General features: G+C 47.0%; 1 protein-coding gene across 1 annotated transcript in view; it reads left to right on the forward strand.

Annotated features, from left to right (window-relative positions):
* Positions 1–786: 786 nt before the first annotated feature.
* The window catches only part of POLR1B (RNA polymerase I subunit B), a 100,654-nt gene continuing 82,925 nt past the window's right edge, over positions 787–18,515 (forward strand). The window contains exons 1-6 of the mRNA XM_068128407.2: positions 787–982; positions 1,109–1,276; positions 6,139–6,285; positions 6,432–6,564; positions 8,967–9,103; positions 16,533–16,756. Coding sequence (XP_067984508.2) covers positions 812–982; positions 1,109–1,276; positions 6,139–6,285; positions 6,432–6,564; positions 8,967–9,103; positions 16,533–16,756 — 980 coding nt within the window. The 5' untranslated portion in view covers positions 787–811. The remainder of the gene's footprint in view (positions 983–1,108; positions 1,277–6,138; positions 6,286–6,431; positions 6,565–8,966; positions 9,104–16,532; positions 16,757–18,515) is intronic.

Raw genomic sequence — 18,515 nt, forward strand, 5'->3', positions numbered from 1 at the left:
AAGACGGCTGAGACCCCTCAGACCTTTGACGACCCTTTAATTCCCCCAAGACCCTTCAGACCGCCAAGACCACGAAGACCCAAAACACCCCGAAGACCGAAAACACCCCGAAGACCCAAAAGACCCAAAACACCTCGAAGACCCAAAACACCCCAAAGACCCAAAACACCCCGAAGACCCAAAACACCCCGAAGACCCAAAACACCCGGAAGACCCAAAACACCCGGAAGACCCAAAACACCCCGACGACCCAAAACACCCCGAAGACCCAAAACACCCCGAAGATCCAAAACACCCTGAAGATCCAAAACACCCCAAAGACCCAAAACACCCCGAAGACCCAAAACACCCCGAAGACCCAAAAGACCCCGAAGACCAAAAAGACCCTGAAGACCAAAAAGACCCCAAAGACCAAAAATACCCTGAATACCCAAAAGACCCTGAAAACCCAAAAGGCCCCTGAAGACCCCACAGACCCAAAAGACGCCGAAGACCCTTAAGACCCAAAAGCCTCTGAAGACCCAAAAGACCCTGATGACCCAAAACACCTCAAAGACCCAAAATACCCTTAAAGGCCCAGAGGATCCAAAAGACCCTGAAGACCCAAATGGCACTGAAGACCCAAAACACCATGAAGATCCAAAAGACACCGAAATGGTCAAAGATGCCTACCGCTCTGGAACGACGTGTGGTGAGGCGCGCGGAGCGCGCCGTCACGCCAGTTATATTAACAAAGAACCAGGTGCTATACACGTGTTCAATATTTTTCACTTCCGGGTTAACGACAAACCCACGTGGTCACGTGTACGCAATGGCCGTTCAACCGGAGGATATCGTGAGGGAGCCGAGCCTGCGACATCTGACCGCGGCGGATTATGGGCGACCTAAGCCGAAGCAACGGCGGTCGCTGCAGGACGCGGTCCGACCGCACATCGACTCGTTCGACTACGTTCTGTTGGAGGGAATGGCGCAGGCGGCGCAGGTTCGAGGGGACCCTGATAGTGATACTGATAGTGATACGATAGTGATAACGGTTCGGTGCTCGGTGTTACCCGCTCGCGTGCTTTGTTAACAATAACATGGCGCGTGTGTCTCTGTGGCGATGCAGGCTATCCCCCCGGTGGTGTTCGCTCATGATGACAAGCGCGTCTCCTTGGTGTTTCTGGACGCTCGCCTGAGCCCGGCGCTCGTTTCCGCGGGCTCCGTGTGCCACGACATGCGGGTTTTCCCGGCCGAGTGTCGGGGCAGGAGAACGACGTACCGGGGGAAACTGATGGTGGGTCTGACTCTGACAACTGCGCGGATCGGAATAATTGGAGCACGTCTGTTTATTACGTACGCGTATATTGTGGCGGAATGCTGTGGAGGAGGAGGAAGAAGAGGAGGAGGACGAAAGGGGTGGGTCGATCGAAGCCCAAAACAAGACTGAGAACCACTAATTATATTATAAAGGGATACAGAGAAAAAGAAGAGGAAGAAAAACGCAAAACCTTCACCTGGTCCTGAAACAAGGAAACATCTTCACCGGGCCACTGCAGAGGAGGGGGATAAATAGAGGGGGGGGGGGAGGGGTTCTCTACATAAATAGGGGTTCAACCCCATTGTGAATGTGTATGTCTGTCTCCACTTACCCTATTGTGAATGTGTATGTATGTCTCCCCTAACCCCGTTGTGATTGTGTATGTCTGTCTCCCCTAACCCCATTGTGAATGTGTACGTCTGTCTCCCCTAACCCCATTGTGAATGTGCACGTCTGTCTCCCCTAACCCCATTGTGAATGTGCACGTCTGTCTCCCCTAACCCCATTGTGAATGTGCACGTCTGTCTCCCCTAACCCCATTGTGAATGTGCACGCCTGTCTCCCCTAACCCCATTGTGAATGTGCACGCCTGTCTCCCCTAACCCCATTGTGAATGTGCACGCCTGTCTCCCCTAACCCCATTGTGAATGTGCACGCCTGTCTCCCCTAACCCCATTGTGAATGTGCACGTCTGTCTCCCCTAACCCCATTGTGAATGTGTATGTCTGTCTCCCCTAACCCCATTGTGAATGTGTATGTCTGTCTCCCCTAACCCCATTGTGAATGTGTATGTCTGTCTCCCCTAACCCCATTGTGAATGTGTATGTCTGTCTCCCCTAACCCCATTGTGAATGTGTATGTCTGTCTCCCCTAACCCCATTGTGAATGTGTATGTCTGTCTCCCCTAACCCCATTGTGAATGTGTATGTCTGTCTCCCCTAACCCCATTGTGAATGTGTATGTCTGTCTCCCCTAACCCCATTGTGAATGTGCACGCCTGTCTCCCCTAACCCCATTGTGAATGTGCACGCCTGTCTCCCCTAACCCCATTGTGAATGTGCACGTCTGTCTCCCCTAACCCCATTGTGAATGTGCACGTCTGTCTCCCCTAACCCCATTGTGAATGTGCACGCCTGTCTCCCCTAACCCCATTGTGAATGTGTACGTCTGTCTCCCCTAACCCCATTGTGAATGTGCACGTCTGTCTCCCCTAACCCCATTGTGAATGTGCATGTCTGTCTCCCCTAACCCCATTGTGAATGTGCACGTCTGTCTACCCTAACCCCATTGTGAATGTGCACGTCTGTCTCCCCTAACCCCATTGTGAATGTGCACGTCTGTCTCCCCTAACCCCATTGTGAATGTGTATGTCTGTCTCCCCTAACCCCATTGTGAATGTGCACGTCTGTCTCCCCTAACCCCATTGTGAATGTGCACGCCTGTCTCCCCTAACCCCATTGTGAATGTGCACGCCTGTCTCCCCTAACCCCATTGTGAATGTGTACGTCTGTCTCCCCTAACCCCATTGTGAATGTGCACGTCTGTCTCCCCTAACCCCATTGTGAATGTGCATGTCTGTCTCCCCTAACCCCATTGTGAATGTGCACGTCTGTCTACCCTAACCCCATTGTGAATGTGCACGTCTGTCTCCCCTAACCCCATTGTGAATGTGCACGTCTGTCTCCCCTAACCCCATTGTGAATGTGCACGTCTGTCTCCCCTATCCACATTGTGAATGTGCACGTCTGTCTCCCCTAACCCCATTGTGAATGTGCACGTCTGTCTCCCCTAACCCCATTGTGAATGTGCACGTCTGTCTCCCCTAACCCCATTGTGAATGTGCACGTCTGTCTCCCCTAACCCCATTGTGAATGTGCACGTCTGTCTCCCCTAACCCCATTGTGAATGTGCACGTCTGTCTCCCCTAACCCCATTGTGAATGTGCACGTCTGTCTCCCCTAACCCCATTGTGAATGTGCACGCCTGTCTCCCCTAACCCCATTGTGAATGTGCACGCCTGTCTCCCCTAACCCCATTGTGAATGTGCACGCCTGTCTCCCCTAACCCCATTGTGAATGTGCACGCCTGTCTCCCCTAACCCCATTGTGAATGTGCACGTCTGTCTCCCCTAACCCCATTGTGAATGTGTATGTCTGTCTCCCCTAACCCCATTGTGAATGTGCACGTCTGTCTCCCCTAACCCCATTGTGAATGTGCACGCCTGTCTCCCTTAACCCCATTGTGAATGTGCACGCCTGTCTCCCCTAACCCCATTGTGAATGTGCACGTCTGTCTCCCCTAACCCCATTGTGAATGTGTATGTCTGTCTCCCCTAACCCCATTGTGAATGTGCACGTCTGTCTCCCCTAACCCCATTGTGAATGTGCACGCCTGTCTCCCCTAACCCCATTGTGAATGTGCACGCCTGTCTCCCCTAACCCCATTGTGAATGTGCACGCCTGTCTCCCCTAACCCCATTGTGAATGTGCACGCCTGTCTCCCCTAACCCCATTGTGAATGTGCACGCCTGTCTCCCCTAACCCCATTGTGAATGTGCACGCCTGTCTCCCCTAACCCCATTGTGAATGTGCACGCCTGTCTCCCCTAACCCCATTGTGAATGTGCACGTCTGTCTCCCCTAACCCCATTCTGAATGTGTATGTCTGTCTCCCCTAACCCCATTGTGAATGTGCACGTCTGTCTCCCCCAACCCCATTGTGAATGTGCACGTCTGTCTCCCCTAACCCCATTGTGAATGTGTATGTCTGTCTCCCCTAACCCCATTGTGAATGTGCACGCCTGTCTCCCCTAACCCCATTGTGAATGTGTACGTCTGTCTCCCCTAACCCCATTGTGAATGTGCACGTCTGTCTCCCCTAACCCCATTGTGAATGTGCATGTCTGTCTCCCCTAACCCCATTGTGAATGTGCACGTCTGTCTACCCTAACCCCATTGTGAATGTGCACGTCTGTCTCCCCTAACCCCATTGTGAATGTGCACGTCTGTCTCCCCTAACCCCATTGTGAATGTGCACGTCTGTCTCCCCTATCCACATTGTGAATGTGCACGTCTGTCTCCCCTAACCCCATTGTGAATGTGCACGTCTGTCTCCCCTAACCCCATTGTGAATGTGCACGTCTGTCTCCCCTAACCCCATTGTGAATGTGCACGTCTGTCTCCCCTAACCCCATTGTGAATGTGCACGTCTGTCTCCCCTAACCCCATTGTGAATGTGCACGTCTGTCTCCCCTAACCCCATTGTGAATGTGCACGTCTGTCTCCCCTAACCCCATTGTGAATGTGCACGCCTGTCTCCCCTAACCCCATTGTGAATGTGCACGCCTGTCTCCCCTAACCCCATTGTGAATGTGCACGCCTGTCTCCCCTAACCCCATTGTGAATGTGCACGTCTGTCTCCCCTAACCCCATTGTGAATGTGTATGTCTGTCTCCCCTAACCCCATTGTGAATGTGCACGTCTGTCTCCCCTAACCCCATTGTGAATGTGCACGCCTGTCTCCCCTAACCCCATTGTGAATGTGCACGCCTGTCTCCCCTAACCCCATTGTGAATGTGCACGTCTGTCTCCCCTAACCCCATTGTGAATGTGCACGTCTGTCTCCCCTATCCACATTGTGAATGTGCACGTCTGTCTCCCCTATCCACATTGTGAATGTGCACGTCTGTCTCCCCTAACCCCATTGTGAATGTGCACGTCTGTCTCCCCTAACCCCATTGTGAATGTGCACGCCTGTCTCCCCTAACCCCATTGTGAATGTGCACGCCTGTCTCCCCTAACCCCATTGTGAATGTGCACGCCTGTCTCCCCTAACCCCATTGTGAATGTGCACGCCTGTCTCCCCTAACCCCATTGTGAATGTGCACGCCTGTCTCCCCTAACCCCATTGTGAATGTGCACGTCTGTCTCCCCTAACCCCATTCTGAATGTGTATGTCTGTCTCCCCTAACCCCATTGTGAATGTGCACGTCTGTCTCCCCCAACCCCATTGTGAATGTGCACGTCTGTCTCCCCTAACCCCATTCTGAATGTGTATGTCTGTCTCCCCTAACCCCATTGTGAATGTGCACGTCTGTCTCCCCCAACCCCATTGTGAATGTGCACGTCTGTCTCCCCTAACCCCATTGTGAATGTGTATGTCTGTCTCCCCTAACCCCATTGTGAATGTCTGTCTGTCTCACCTCATGGGGTGTGTGTGTGTGTGTGTGTGTGTGTGTGTGTGTGTGTGTGTGTGTGTGTGTGTGTGTGTGTGTGTGTGTGTGTGTGTGTGTGTGTGTGTGTGTGTGTGTGTGTGTGTGTGTGTGTGTGTGTGTGTGTGTGTGTGTGTGTGTGTGTGTGTGTGTGTGCGTGCGCGTCCATACTGAGAGGTTCAGTTGTCATTATTATTTTATTTCTCGTAGTTAGTTTGATAGAATGGTGCAGAAGAAGTGCACACCTTTGGGCTGTCTGGTTTGGGTTTGATTCTTCATCTGACTGTAAGCTGTCCAGGTGTTCGCAGACGAGGCGTTGCATCACTAAGTACGCCATTACTCGGATGGACATTAAACTGGACGTCATGTCTGCCAGCATTAGCTGGTGCCCGAGTGGCTGTTAAAGATCCCACGGTGTTCCTCCCAAAATAAGAGACGAGCTATCAGCAGCACCGTGAATACACAATTACAACTTCCTGCTCTCACCGACAAGGGGGCACTGCATTTGAAACACAGCCGTGCTCCCAGCAATGATGCAAGCCATCAGCTACGTGCTGCACACACAATAATAATGACATGTTGTTACCTGTGTATCGTGACGTCATCGCACGGATTTTCTTTTCCTTCAGGCGGACATCAGCTGGTCAGTGAATGGAATACCGCAAGGTATTGCAAACCACTGCTTAGGACAAATACCTATAATGGTGAAATCTCAGGTGTGCCATCTTCGAGGGATGAGTCCCAAGGAGCTTATTGAGCATCACGAGGAGGCTGAGGTAATGTGTTGAGCGAGACTGTGACTTGCAGCCATGTTTGCACCTGCTGTTTGCTTGTTTTGTGCTCGTCCGTCATGACACTTTGGAGACGTCTCGGAGCAGCTCGGATCTAAACTCTCAGGGATCCTCCGTCATGTTGTTTGCAGGAGATGGGCGGCTATTTCATTTGCAATGGCAATGAGAAGGTCATCCGGATGCTCATCATGCCACGCAGAAACTATCCCATCCCGATAAAGCGTCCCAAATGGAAGACCCGTGGGCCGGGTTTCACCGAATATGGTACGTGCCGTGCCACACATGTCCTTCGCCCGGCGCACATGAGGTGCAACAGGGTGGCCCAAAAGTCGCTTTACCCATGGCATCCCGAGTGATTTTAATTTAGCGGGGGTAATACAACTTTCACACCGCCCTGTACAATCTCCTCCGTGAGATTTGCATGAACAATGAACATACTGCATGAAAAAAAAGGGACAATACCCCTGGGTGCTCACCTGGTAGAATAAAGCAGGGTAGTACACTGGCTGACGGTATTTTGAACAGTATCACGGTATTTTAAACCAATTTCAGTGGTTGCTCGGAAACAGGGTGGCATGTAGAATCGTACTAACGTAATCGTAAGACTTTAAATAACAAAAAAAAATCCCTATTTTGGGGGAGCAATCCTCCCTCCCAACCCCCTCCACCTTCCCCCCTCCGTAAACTCCCTTAGACCCCGATCGTTCTGATGGCACAGACAAACTTTGGTACATCATAGGTGATAAAGATCATGGTCGAGTTTCATTGAAATTGTGTGTGTAGATTCCGAGAAGCAAGCAAATACCATTTTTGGGGGGGGGGGGGGGGGGTGGGGTAGTAGATCCCTTTGGTCCCGATTTATATTCGTGATGCCGTGAACAAACTTTGGTACATAAGGGTGATTACGGTTGTGGTGAAGTTTCATCGAAATCGTGTATTAGTTTCAGAGAAGAAAGCAAATAACTATTTTGGGGGGTCAAACCTGGACCCACTTCAATCCCCGGTAGACCCCCTTAGGCCCCAATTTTTTTTTTTCATGCCGTGAACAAACCTGAGTTGCAACATACCAAGTATCATATGTGCCAAGTTTGTTCCTAATCCCATCAGCAGTTTCAGAGAAGAAGATGCAAGAGTTGACTGACGGACTCACGGACTCACGGACAGACACGGACTCACGGACAGACACGGACTCACGAACTCGCAGACTGACGACATGCCATCCCATAAGCTCCCCGGAACTACGTTCCAGGTGAGCTAACAAGTTCATGTTTCTTTTTCTGTCTCACGCTCTCTGTATATGTCTGTCTGTATTCCCTCCCTCCCTGTCTGTCTCCCTCCCTGTCTGTCTCCCTCCCTGTCTGTCTCCCTCCCTGTCTGTCTGTCTCCCTCCCTGTCTGTCTGTCTCCCTCCCTGTCTGTCTGTCTCCCTCCCTGTCTGTCTGTCTCCCTGTCTGTCTGTCTCCCTCCCTGTCTGTCTGTCTCCCTGTCTGTCTGTCTCCCTGTCTGTCTGTCTGTCTCCCTCCCTGTCTGTCTGTCTCCCTCCCTGTCTGTCTGTCTCCCTCCCTGTCTGTCTGTCTCCCTCCCTGTCTGTCTGTCTCCCTCCCTGTCTGTCTGTCTCCCTCCCTGTCTGTCTGTCTCCCTCCCTGTCTGTCTGTCTGTCTCCCTCCCTGTCTGTGTCTGTCTCCCTCCCTGTCTGTCTGTCTGTCTCCCTCCCTGTCTGTCTGTCTCCCTCCCTGTCTGTCTGTCTGTCTCCCTCCCTGTCTGTCTGTCTGTCTCCCTCCCTGTCTGTCTGTCTGTCTCCCTCCCTGTCTGTCTGTCTGTCTCCCTCCCTGTCTGTCTGTCTCCCTCCCTGTCTCTGTCTGTCTCCCTCCCTCCCTGTCTGTCTGTCTCCCTCCCTGTCTGTCTGTCTCCCTCCCTGTCTGTCTGTCTCCCTCCCTGTCTGTCTGTCTCCCTGTCTGTCTCCCTCCCTGTCTGTCTCCCTCCCTGTCTGTCTCCCTCCCTGTCTGTCTCCCTCCCTGTCTGTCTCCCTCCCTGTCTGTCTCCCTCCCTGTCTGTCTCCCTCCCTGTCTGTCTCCCTCCCTGTCTGTCTCCCTCCCTGTCTGGCTCCCTATCTGTCTGTCTGGCTCCCTGTCTGTCTGTCTGGCTCCCTGTCTGTCTGTCTGGCTCCCTCCTTCCCCGTCTGTCTGTCTGGCTCCATGTCTGTCTGACTCTCTCCCTGTGTCTCTGTCTGTCTGCATGTGTCTGGCTGTCTGTATGTGTTTGTCTGTCTTCCCTTCTCCCCCTGTCTCTCTATGTCTGTGTGTGCATATGTGTTTCTGTTCCTTTCATTTTGCTTATTTAATTTTCTTCTAAAATGTTTTCATTTCAAACATGTGACATGACTAATGTTGACTGTGCTTCTTCGGGTCAGGCCTGTTATGGTTAAATGGTAATCGGTGGTGATAATCACATGAGGTGTGTTCACACCTCTGCTATTAATGTTTGTTTAAATTGTCAATATTGCCAGAAAAATGTGTGGTTGCCCTTGGATATTTTAAACCACGTACGGTGAGGTAGGCATGTAGATTGGATTCATTACCCATCCACGTGACACACTAATGTGGTGTTCCTTTTCTTCCTTTACCTTTTCAACCCCCCTCTTCCATTTTTTTTTTTGGGGGGGGGCAGGTGTGTCCATTCACTGTGTTCGTGATGAGCACTCGGCCATCAATTTGAATCTTCACTACCTGGAGAGTGGTTCGGTCATGTTGAACTTCATCTTCAGGAAGGAACTCTACTTTATACCTTTAGGATTTGTTCTACGGGTACTTGTTGTTTTTTTTTGTGGCACAGACACAAATTGACTTTGAACTTCCTATGTAGTTTTCCAGGCATTTTGTTTTCGAAACTTGTGTATCCTATTTTCTCTTGGGAAAATGAACGAAAAAATTTAAAACGTTTTGCCTATTCCAGGAATCTCAAATTGAATCCAAACATTATCACAAACATAACTAATTAACAATAAGGACACAAATCCAGGGCAATACTTTGAAAGTGATGACATTTTGGTGTGACAGCAAACCTGCAAAACTCTTGAGTTTGCAGCTGACATACAATGATCAAATCCCCAGCGGAATAATATAGATACATACTTTGCTTCTTATATCCGAAGTATATCCATAACAATGTCTGTCTGCCATATTTTACTCAGATTCTGGTTGGGTAGGAGACGGCACACCAGTTAATAATTATTTGGGAAAACATTTTCTTGCTAGAATATTTTGTCATGTATTGGGTTACTTATGTGACGCGTCCTCCTCTGCACACTGTCCTCCTACCTTACCCAGCTCCTCCAGTATACGTGCACTAACCCCTTCCTGTATTCTTCCACCAATCCCTTGCTCATTAAACCCCCAAGTCCACTTTTTCCCCACACTTTCACTCTTTAGTTTCTCTTTTGTCCACGTCTGTGGAAACGTCTTCCCGAGTGGGTTCAATCCTCCGTCTGTCCAGTCAGGTTCTTCCACACCGATCTTGACAAACCATTTCTGTATGGACTTCGCTTTGTGCATGGGGGCATTGTCATGCTGAAACAGGAAAGGGCCTTCCCCAAACTGTTGCCACAAAGATGGAAGCACACAATCGTCGAGAATGTCATTATAATGTGTAGTGTTAAGATTTCCCTTCACTGGAACTAAGGGGCCTAGCCCGAACCATGAAACAGCCCCAGACCATTATTCCTCCTCCACCAAACTTTACAGTTGACACTATGCATTCTGGCAGGTAGCGTTCTCCTGGCATCCGCCAGACCCAGATTCGTCCGTCGGACTGCCAGATGGTGGAGTGTGATTCATCACTCCAGAGAACGCGTTTCCACTGCTCCAGAGTCCAATGGTGGCGAGCTTTACACCACTCCAGCCGACCCTTGGCATTGTGCATGGTGATCTTAGGCTTATGTGTGGCTGCTCAGCCATGGAAACCCATTTCATGAAGCTCCCAACAAACGGTTGTTGTGCTGACGTTGCTTCCAGAGGCAGTTTGGAACTCAGTAGTGAGTGTTGCAACCGAGGACAGACGATTTTGATGTGCTACATGCTTCAGCACTCTTCAGCAGTCCCGTTCTGTGAGCTTGTGTGGCCTTCCACTTCGCAGCTGAGCTGTTGTTGCTCCGAGACGTTTCCACTTCATAATAACACTTACAGTTGACCAGGGCGGCTCTAGCAGGGCAGAAATTTGACGAACTTTCTTGTTGGAAAGGTGGCATCCTATGACGGTGCCACGTTGAAAGTCACTGAGCTCTTTAGTACGGCCCATTCCACTGCCAATGTTTGTCGATGGAGATTGCATGGCTGTGTGCTTGATTATATATACCTGTCAGCAATGTGTGTGGCTGAAATAGCCGAATCCACTAATTAGAATGGGTGTCCGCATACTTTTTAGTTGTGTGTGTGTGTGTGTGTGTGTGTGTGTGTGTGTGTGTGTGTGTGTGTGTGTGTGTGTGTGTGTGTGTGTGTGTGTGTGTGTGTGTGTGTGTGTGTGTGTGTGTGCGTGCGTACAGTCACGTGAAAAAGTAAGTACACCCCATGTAAAGTTTTGACTTTTTCAATATATTTCAACATACAGCTATTTGATCTTCATTTCGACAATATTGATAGATAAAGGTGATATAATATAACAAATATAATGAAGAATTTACATTTTGTAGTCCATTGTATAATTTAAATAAACATAAATGCAAATTTTGCATGCGGAAAAAGTAAGTACGCCCCGACATTTATCACTACTTCAAATACATAAAATTAGAATCAGGTGCACCAGCTCAGGTGCAAATGATTAGAACATCGTTAGAGGGGATCTTGGAGGAAGGAACCTGTCTTATTTAAACCTCAGACATTTAGTTTGGTTTGCTCTTTGTTGTTGAAGTGTGCGGCGTCTCCATGCCTAGATCAAAAGAGCTCTCTGAGGCCTTCAGAAAGAAGGTTATAAATGCCTACGAGTCTGGGAAGGGATTTAAAAAGGTCTCCAAACAATTTGAAATCAATCATTCGACTGTCCGGAAGATCATCTACAAGTGGAGAAGATACCAAACAACTGCCAACTTGTTCAGGCCAGGCCGCCCCAGCAAGTTCAGCCCGAGAGCAGACCGCAAGATGCTGAAAGAAGTCTCTAAGAACCCCAGAATGTCATCACAGGACCGACAGGTAGCTCTGGCCACTGTTGATGTCAAAGTGCACGAGTCAACCATAAGAAAGAGGCTGCACAAATTTGATCTGCACGGGAGGTGTGTCAGGAGGAAACCTTTGCTGTCCAGAAAGATCATCAGGGCAAGACTAAAGTTTGCCAATGAACACCTAGGCAAAGACCAGCACTTCTGGAACAATGTGCTCTGGACAGATGAGTCAAAGGTAGAGCTATTTGGCCACAGTACCAGAAGACATGTTTGGCCAAAACCAAAGACAGCATTTGACCACAAGAACCTGATACCAACTGCAAAGCATGGTGGTGGCAATATTATGTTTTGGGGCAGCTTTGCTGCATCAGGGCCTAGGCAGCTCACCATCATAGAATCCACAATGAATTATTCATTGTACCAGAGGGTGCTTGAGGATAATGTGAGGCCATCTGTCGGAAAGTTGAAGCTCAACCGAAGGTGGACCTTGCAACATGACGATGACTCTAAACATACCAGTAAATCCACCAAGGAATGGCTGAAAAGAAAGAAATGGAGGGTTCTGGAATGGCCAAGTCAAAGCCCGGATCTAAATCCCATCGAGATGTTGTGGGGGATTTGAAATGAGCTGTGCATGCAAGAAACCCCTCAAACATCGCACAGCTGAAAGAATTCTGCATGGAGGAGTGGGTAAAAATTTCTCCCAGTCGATGTCAGAGACTGGTAGACAGCTAAAAGAAACGCCGACTTGAGGTTGTTTCTGCCAAAGGGGGCAATACCACCTATTAGAGCCAAGGGTGTACTTACTTTTTCCACATGCGAAATATGCATGAATGCTTATTTAAATTATACAATGGACGACAAAATGTAAATGTTTCATGATATTTGTTATATTATATCACCTTTATCTTTCAATGTTGTTGAAATGAAGATCAAATAGCTGTATGTTGAAATATGTTGAAAAAGTCAAAACTTTACATGGGGTGTACTTACTTTTTCACGTGACTGTATATATATATATATATATATATATATATTTATTTATATATATATATATATATATATATACATATATATATATATATATATATATATACGCACAACAACAACAGGCATTTTAAGGCCATTTTCCCTGCAAGAGCGGGGGTTGGCCTTGCGGTCCCCATGACAATCTTCTCCATTTTGCCCTATTTTCTGCATCTCTCCTTGTTAACCCCCTTGCCCGCATTTCTTCTTCGACCATCCTTAGCCAAGTCTTTCTCGGTCTTCCCCGTCCTCTACTTCCTTCTACATTCATTTCCATCACTCTTCTCAACCAGTCACTTTCATCCTTCCTCAACACATGACCAAACCATCTCAACCTGTTCCTCTTCACAGCATCCATCACAGGCTCTATTCCCATCATCTTTCGCAATTCATCATTTGTCTTCCTCTCTCTCAACGATACTCCACACATCCACCGAACCATTCGCATTTCCACCCTTTCCAGCCTTCGTTGCTGCTCTACGTTCATTACCCATGTCTCGCTCCCATAAATCATAACACTTCTCACACATGCAGCATACACCTTTCCCTTCAGCTTCAACGACACTCCCCTCCTCGTCAGTACGCCACTCCATTCCCGAAACTTCTTCCATGCACATCTCACTCCAGCAACTGTTGCCGAGTCTGATCCACCTTCTCCATTCAGCATGTCTCCGAGGTAGCAAAATGTTTTCACACCTTCCAGCTTCACACCGTCTCCAAGATCCAACTTAACATTTCCTCCATCTGCAGCTCCCTCTGTGCACACCTTGCACTTGAAGGTAGCTGCCACACTGGGTAATGACCCTCTCAAACCACTACATTTTTGATTAACCCACTCAGCGCACATTGTACATTGAATGGAATTCACTCCGACACCCTTCCTGCACACAGCACACGGCCACTTCCCAGTTACTTCCACCTCACCACATGCTTTACCACTTGCCATCACCTTCGTTTTTCCGATATTCACCTTCAGACCTTTTGTCTCCATACATTCCTTCCACTTGTTCATATTTTCCTTCAGTCTATCCATACTTTCTGCAATCAACACCAGATCATCTGCACACAACAACTCCCACGGTAAACCCTCCTTTACATTCCGAGCCAGCACCTCCATCACAGCTACAAATAGTAGTGGACTTAGTACCGACCCCTGATGCACTCCCACCTTCACCTCAAACTCACCACTGTTCCCGTCCTTCGTCCTTACAGCTGTGCGCGCTCTTTTGTACATTGCCATCACTACTCTGATCAACCATTCCTCCACTCCTAACTTCCTCAATGCCCAGGTCACTACTTCACGTGGAACCCTATTGAATGCTTTCTCCAGATCAACAAACCCAAGAAACAACTTCTTCCTCTTCTCCATGTACTTCTCCTGCAACTGCCTCACAATAAAAAGCGCGTCTGTCGTTCCTCTTCCTGGCATAAATCCAAGCTGCATTTCGTCATTCTTCACTTTCTTCCTTATCCTCGCCTCCAACACCCTTTCCAATACCTTCATTCCATGCTCCAATAACTTTATCGCTCGATACAAGCCACAGTCCAGAGGGTCACCTTTCCCCTTGTATAGAGGGACGAGGGTACTCAGTTCCCATCCACTGGAATGCGGCCTTCTTTCACCACCAGATTACAGATCTCTGTCATTCTCTTCACACCCCAATTTCCCGCTGCCTTCAACATATCTCCCACAACTCCTGTCGGCCCTCCCGCTTTTCTACTCTTCTTTGCTCTTATCGCTTCCTCAACTTCCTCCTCGGTTATCTTCTCTGCAGGTCCTAAAACTGGGTTACTCTCTATGTTGCCATCCCATTCATTCTCTGCATTCAACAGTATTTCCATATATCTCTTCCATCTTCCTTTAATTCCGTCTGGGTCCACAACGATTTGTCCCACTTCATCCTTCAAGCAACTCACCCCCATCACATCACACCTCTCTTTCGCTATCTGCTTTGCAATCCTGAATACCGCTTCCAAATCCAAGCGTTCTCCGATCATTTTCCTGCATGCCTCCTGCGCCTTTGCTGCCTCTTTCTTTTCGGCCTTCTTGGCTGCCTGTTCACTTTCATGCTCTGCCTTTTCTGCCCCCATACCCTTCGGCTTCTGCCACTCCTTGAACTTCTTCCTCTTCTCTTCAATCTTCTTTCCAACTTCATCATCCCACCACCATGTTTCCGAGTGCCTCGGTGGTCCTTTTGTCCATCCACATACCTCACCAACGGCTCCCAACAGACTATCTTTCATTGACATCCAACCACTTTCAAGCTCAACCACATCATCCTCTACCATACTCAGCCTCTCTTTTAATGCCTCCCTCACTGTCACCTCTTTCAACCTCCACACCTTCATTCTCGGTTGGTACTTCACCCGCCGAGCTCTCCTCGCACCTTTCACCCTTATGTCACAGACAACCAAGTGGTGTTGTGAAACAGCCTCCTCCCCCGGGATCACCTTTGTGTCCCGGAGGTGCCCCCCTATCTCGCCTACTCACCAGCAGGTTGTCAACGGATGTCGTCGACCCACCTGACGTGTATGTAACAAGCTTATTATCCTCTTTCTGGAACTGAGTATTCCAAATCAAATTATATTTATATTTGCAGTCAAAGAAAGCTCAAAATCTTAGTATAATATATTGCTCAATTAATTTCCAAATGCAATTACAATAATAAATCATGACAAAAACAACTGCAACAGTACAACAAAATCTACGATCGGAACGATCAAAATTGTACAAAGAGAAGCATTCAACAGCCAACTCAAGTAACTCCATCCACAACCACCCATTGACCACTTAAATAATGCCGACTTCCATTAAAAACACAAACGGAAAACTGTACAAACTAGAACGGCACTCAGTTGAGCGCATACCTCCGCCAAGCTGAACAGTTTGTTTTGTATCCCAATGATCGGCCGGATCTGGATTCAGACCTGCACCAAAATCTAATCGGCTTGTTATTGTCACCTAACCAACTTATTCACCTCGTTTAGTCATACGTCATTCATAACTTTTTTTAAATACCATGTTGTATATCGCTTTTCACCCAATCCCTCAATGGTGTGTACCCCGGTTTAGAATAGGTACACCGTATCCCTGCGCATCCTAAGAGGCGACTAAGGGTTGCCGTCAGGAAGGGCATCCGGCCATAAAAAAACATTGCCTCAAACAGGGAACCATGATTGTCATGGGGCCCGCAAGGCTAACCCCCGCTCTAGCGGGGAAAATGACCTTAAAACAATCATTCATTCATTCATTCATTCACCCAATCCCTCAATGGTGAAGAATCACTTAAAAATTAAAAAATTCTTGTTTCCGAATCCATATTCAGATCTTCACCAAAATCGAATCTATTCATCCTGGTCACCCAGCCACTCGGTCCACCAAGTTTCGTCCATAACTTTTTGAGATATTGTGCTATGTATCAGTTTTAGCCCCATCACTCAATGGTGAAGAATCACTTGAAAATTAAATAATTCTCGTATCCCAATCCATATTCAGATCTTCACCAAAATCGAATCGATTAGTCCTTGTCCCACACACAACCTGTCACCAAGTTTTGTCCAAATCCGTTCACAACTTTTTGAGATATTGTGCTACGTATCGTTTTTGGCCCTATCTCTCAATGTTGAAGAATCTCTTTAAAAAATGATACTAGCCGGATCCGAATCGGGATCTTTACCAACATCTAATCATTTCGTCCTTGTCACATATGCTACCTCTCTGCCAAATTTCGTCCGAATCCGTCCACAACTTTTTGAGATGTCTTGTTCACAGACAGACAGACAGACAGACAGACAGGGGTGAAAACACAACCTCCATCCACCTTTGGTGGCGGAGGTAATTAATTCAACAATCCACTGGTTTTGCACGTCACACCTCTTAGCCTCCAAGCATACCTCACCTGTTCATAAAACATGTTATGGGTGGATATTATTTTGCATTTATATGGATTTAGTCTTCGTTAAAACTCATTCATGAGAAATTTCACTTATTATCTTGCTTTTGTCTCAATTATAATTTCTCCTCTTGACCCTCATCTTCCCGCTCCGTCCCTCCACAGGCTCTAGTAGACCTTCCTGACTTCCATTTGTGCCAAGAGTTGCTGCGGGGTAAAGAAGATAACTCGTTCCTGCGCTCATGCGTGGTGAACATGTTGCGAATGGTTGGCGACGACGGTTGCATCACTAAGAACCAGGCTTTGTCCTACCTGGGTGAGCGTTTCCAGGTCAAACTTCAACTCCCAGAGTGGTACACAAATGAGGAGATCACAGAGTTTCTCTTCAGGTGTGGTGGTTTTTGGTGAATTATTTATTTTATTTTATTTTTTGGTTTTAATTTTTTTTGCTTAATCTTTGCAAAAAATTGCCAGATCCTGGATCAGCTTGTAACTCGGATAAGTGTAATTTTATAATTGTTTTTTATTTATTTAAAGTTTGTATTTTGGTCACGTTCACCACTGAAAGCGATTGAAACTTGGTACAGAAAATCCCACTTTTCCAATTCCACTACACATGAGCAGCAAGTTATTGATATTGTGGGTACTTTTGTTTTCTAAACTAATTTTCCCACAGAGGTAGAGAATTTGCATGTTTACGCATGCTGAAGCACAATGGCGAAGCGGTGATGTGGGCTACGTAAGCACCGTACAGGTTACTTGAGCAAATGCAATCACTCTCGCAAAGAAAAAAAAAAATTCATTAAAAAAAAAAAAATTCAAAAGTTTTTCAAAAAACAACAATCGATTTGCAACTCTCAGACTTCACAAACATGGGTCTGCGTAATCAAAATTTTCCTGCGATTTAATTTTCGGACTGAGTGACATGAAAACATGCTCACGTGTTTTTAAATTGGCGCAGCGGGCACAAGACACGACAATCAATGATGTTAACCATGGGAAACCCAAGCAAATGTTTTCATAAGGAGAAAACAACTTTTAGTGTATCCGGACCTTAAAAAAAAAAAAAGGGAATCAAAACACACTTCTATAATATAAAAGGAGCTTGGTAAAGGCATGCGTGCGTGCGTCCATCTATTCGCTCCGTCAACAATTGTCCTATAGGGGATTTATACGCCGTACGTATGCTCACCATCAATTCTGATCGCCATCTTTTCATCAATCAGATGCTCGACAATCTGCAAACGATATGATATAGTTGAGTAAGGTGAGGATAGATGGGCCGGTTTCAATTTACATTAAAACAAAAACTTTTCTACTTCATCTTCTTCTTCATTTTAATAATGGTGAGTCTCATTTAATCCCATTTCTCATATATATTAGTTTCAGAAAACCCTTGCTATATTCAACACTTTTTCTTTCTATATTTCCATTTTATTAATATAACGGCCAACTGCTCTACGGGGACAAATGGCCTCTAAAGGTGGTACTACTAACGGTAATATATCGCTCTATCAAACAGTATTTCTGATTATACACCCACCGCCTTTTAAAGCATCACAATGCAGGACGCTCTACTTGCAACAGGTGAGAAAACGATATGAACAAAAAGGCAGCTGATATTGAAATAATTTATTTGCACGATTTTTAAAGAGTGAAAGTTAATTTTTATGCCTCCACCATTTAATTAATCCATTTCGGGTTGTCAAAGTCGCCGGAAGCATAATGTTTTCGGGTTGTCCGTCCGTCCGGGCTAAACCTCGTTTTCTCAGTAATCGCATATCCGATTGAGACAAAACTTTGAGAGTAGGATCAACACCCATGTAGAATGTTTTTATGATGATTGTGATGTCATAGGTCACGTGGTATCGCAGCCATCTTGGATTAAACTCAAATAAGTAAAAAATTATTTCTCGGAAACCACTTATTGAAAACAATTATTTGAACTTGGCACATTGTCAAGTACTCCCAATGGGGGAAGTAAAGTATGATAATGATGACATTATCATTGAAGTGGTATACCAGCCATAAATGTTTTAATCGAATTCCTTATCCTAAAAATCTGAAATTTCATGCACATGATTCATGACCCATTTTTATTGAAATATTACATTTATGATATCATCGGTCACATGGTTTGGCAGCCAT

Source organism: Myxine glutinosa, chromosome 9, assembly GCF_964187855.1.
Source record: "Myxine glutinosa chromosome 9, kmMyxGlut1.1, whole genome shotgun sequence".
NCBI lineage: Eukaryota > Metazoa > Chordata > Myxini > Myxiniformes > Myxinidae > Myxine > Myxine glutinosa.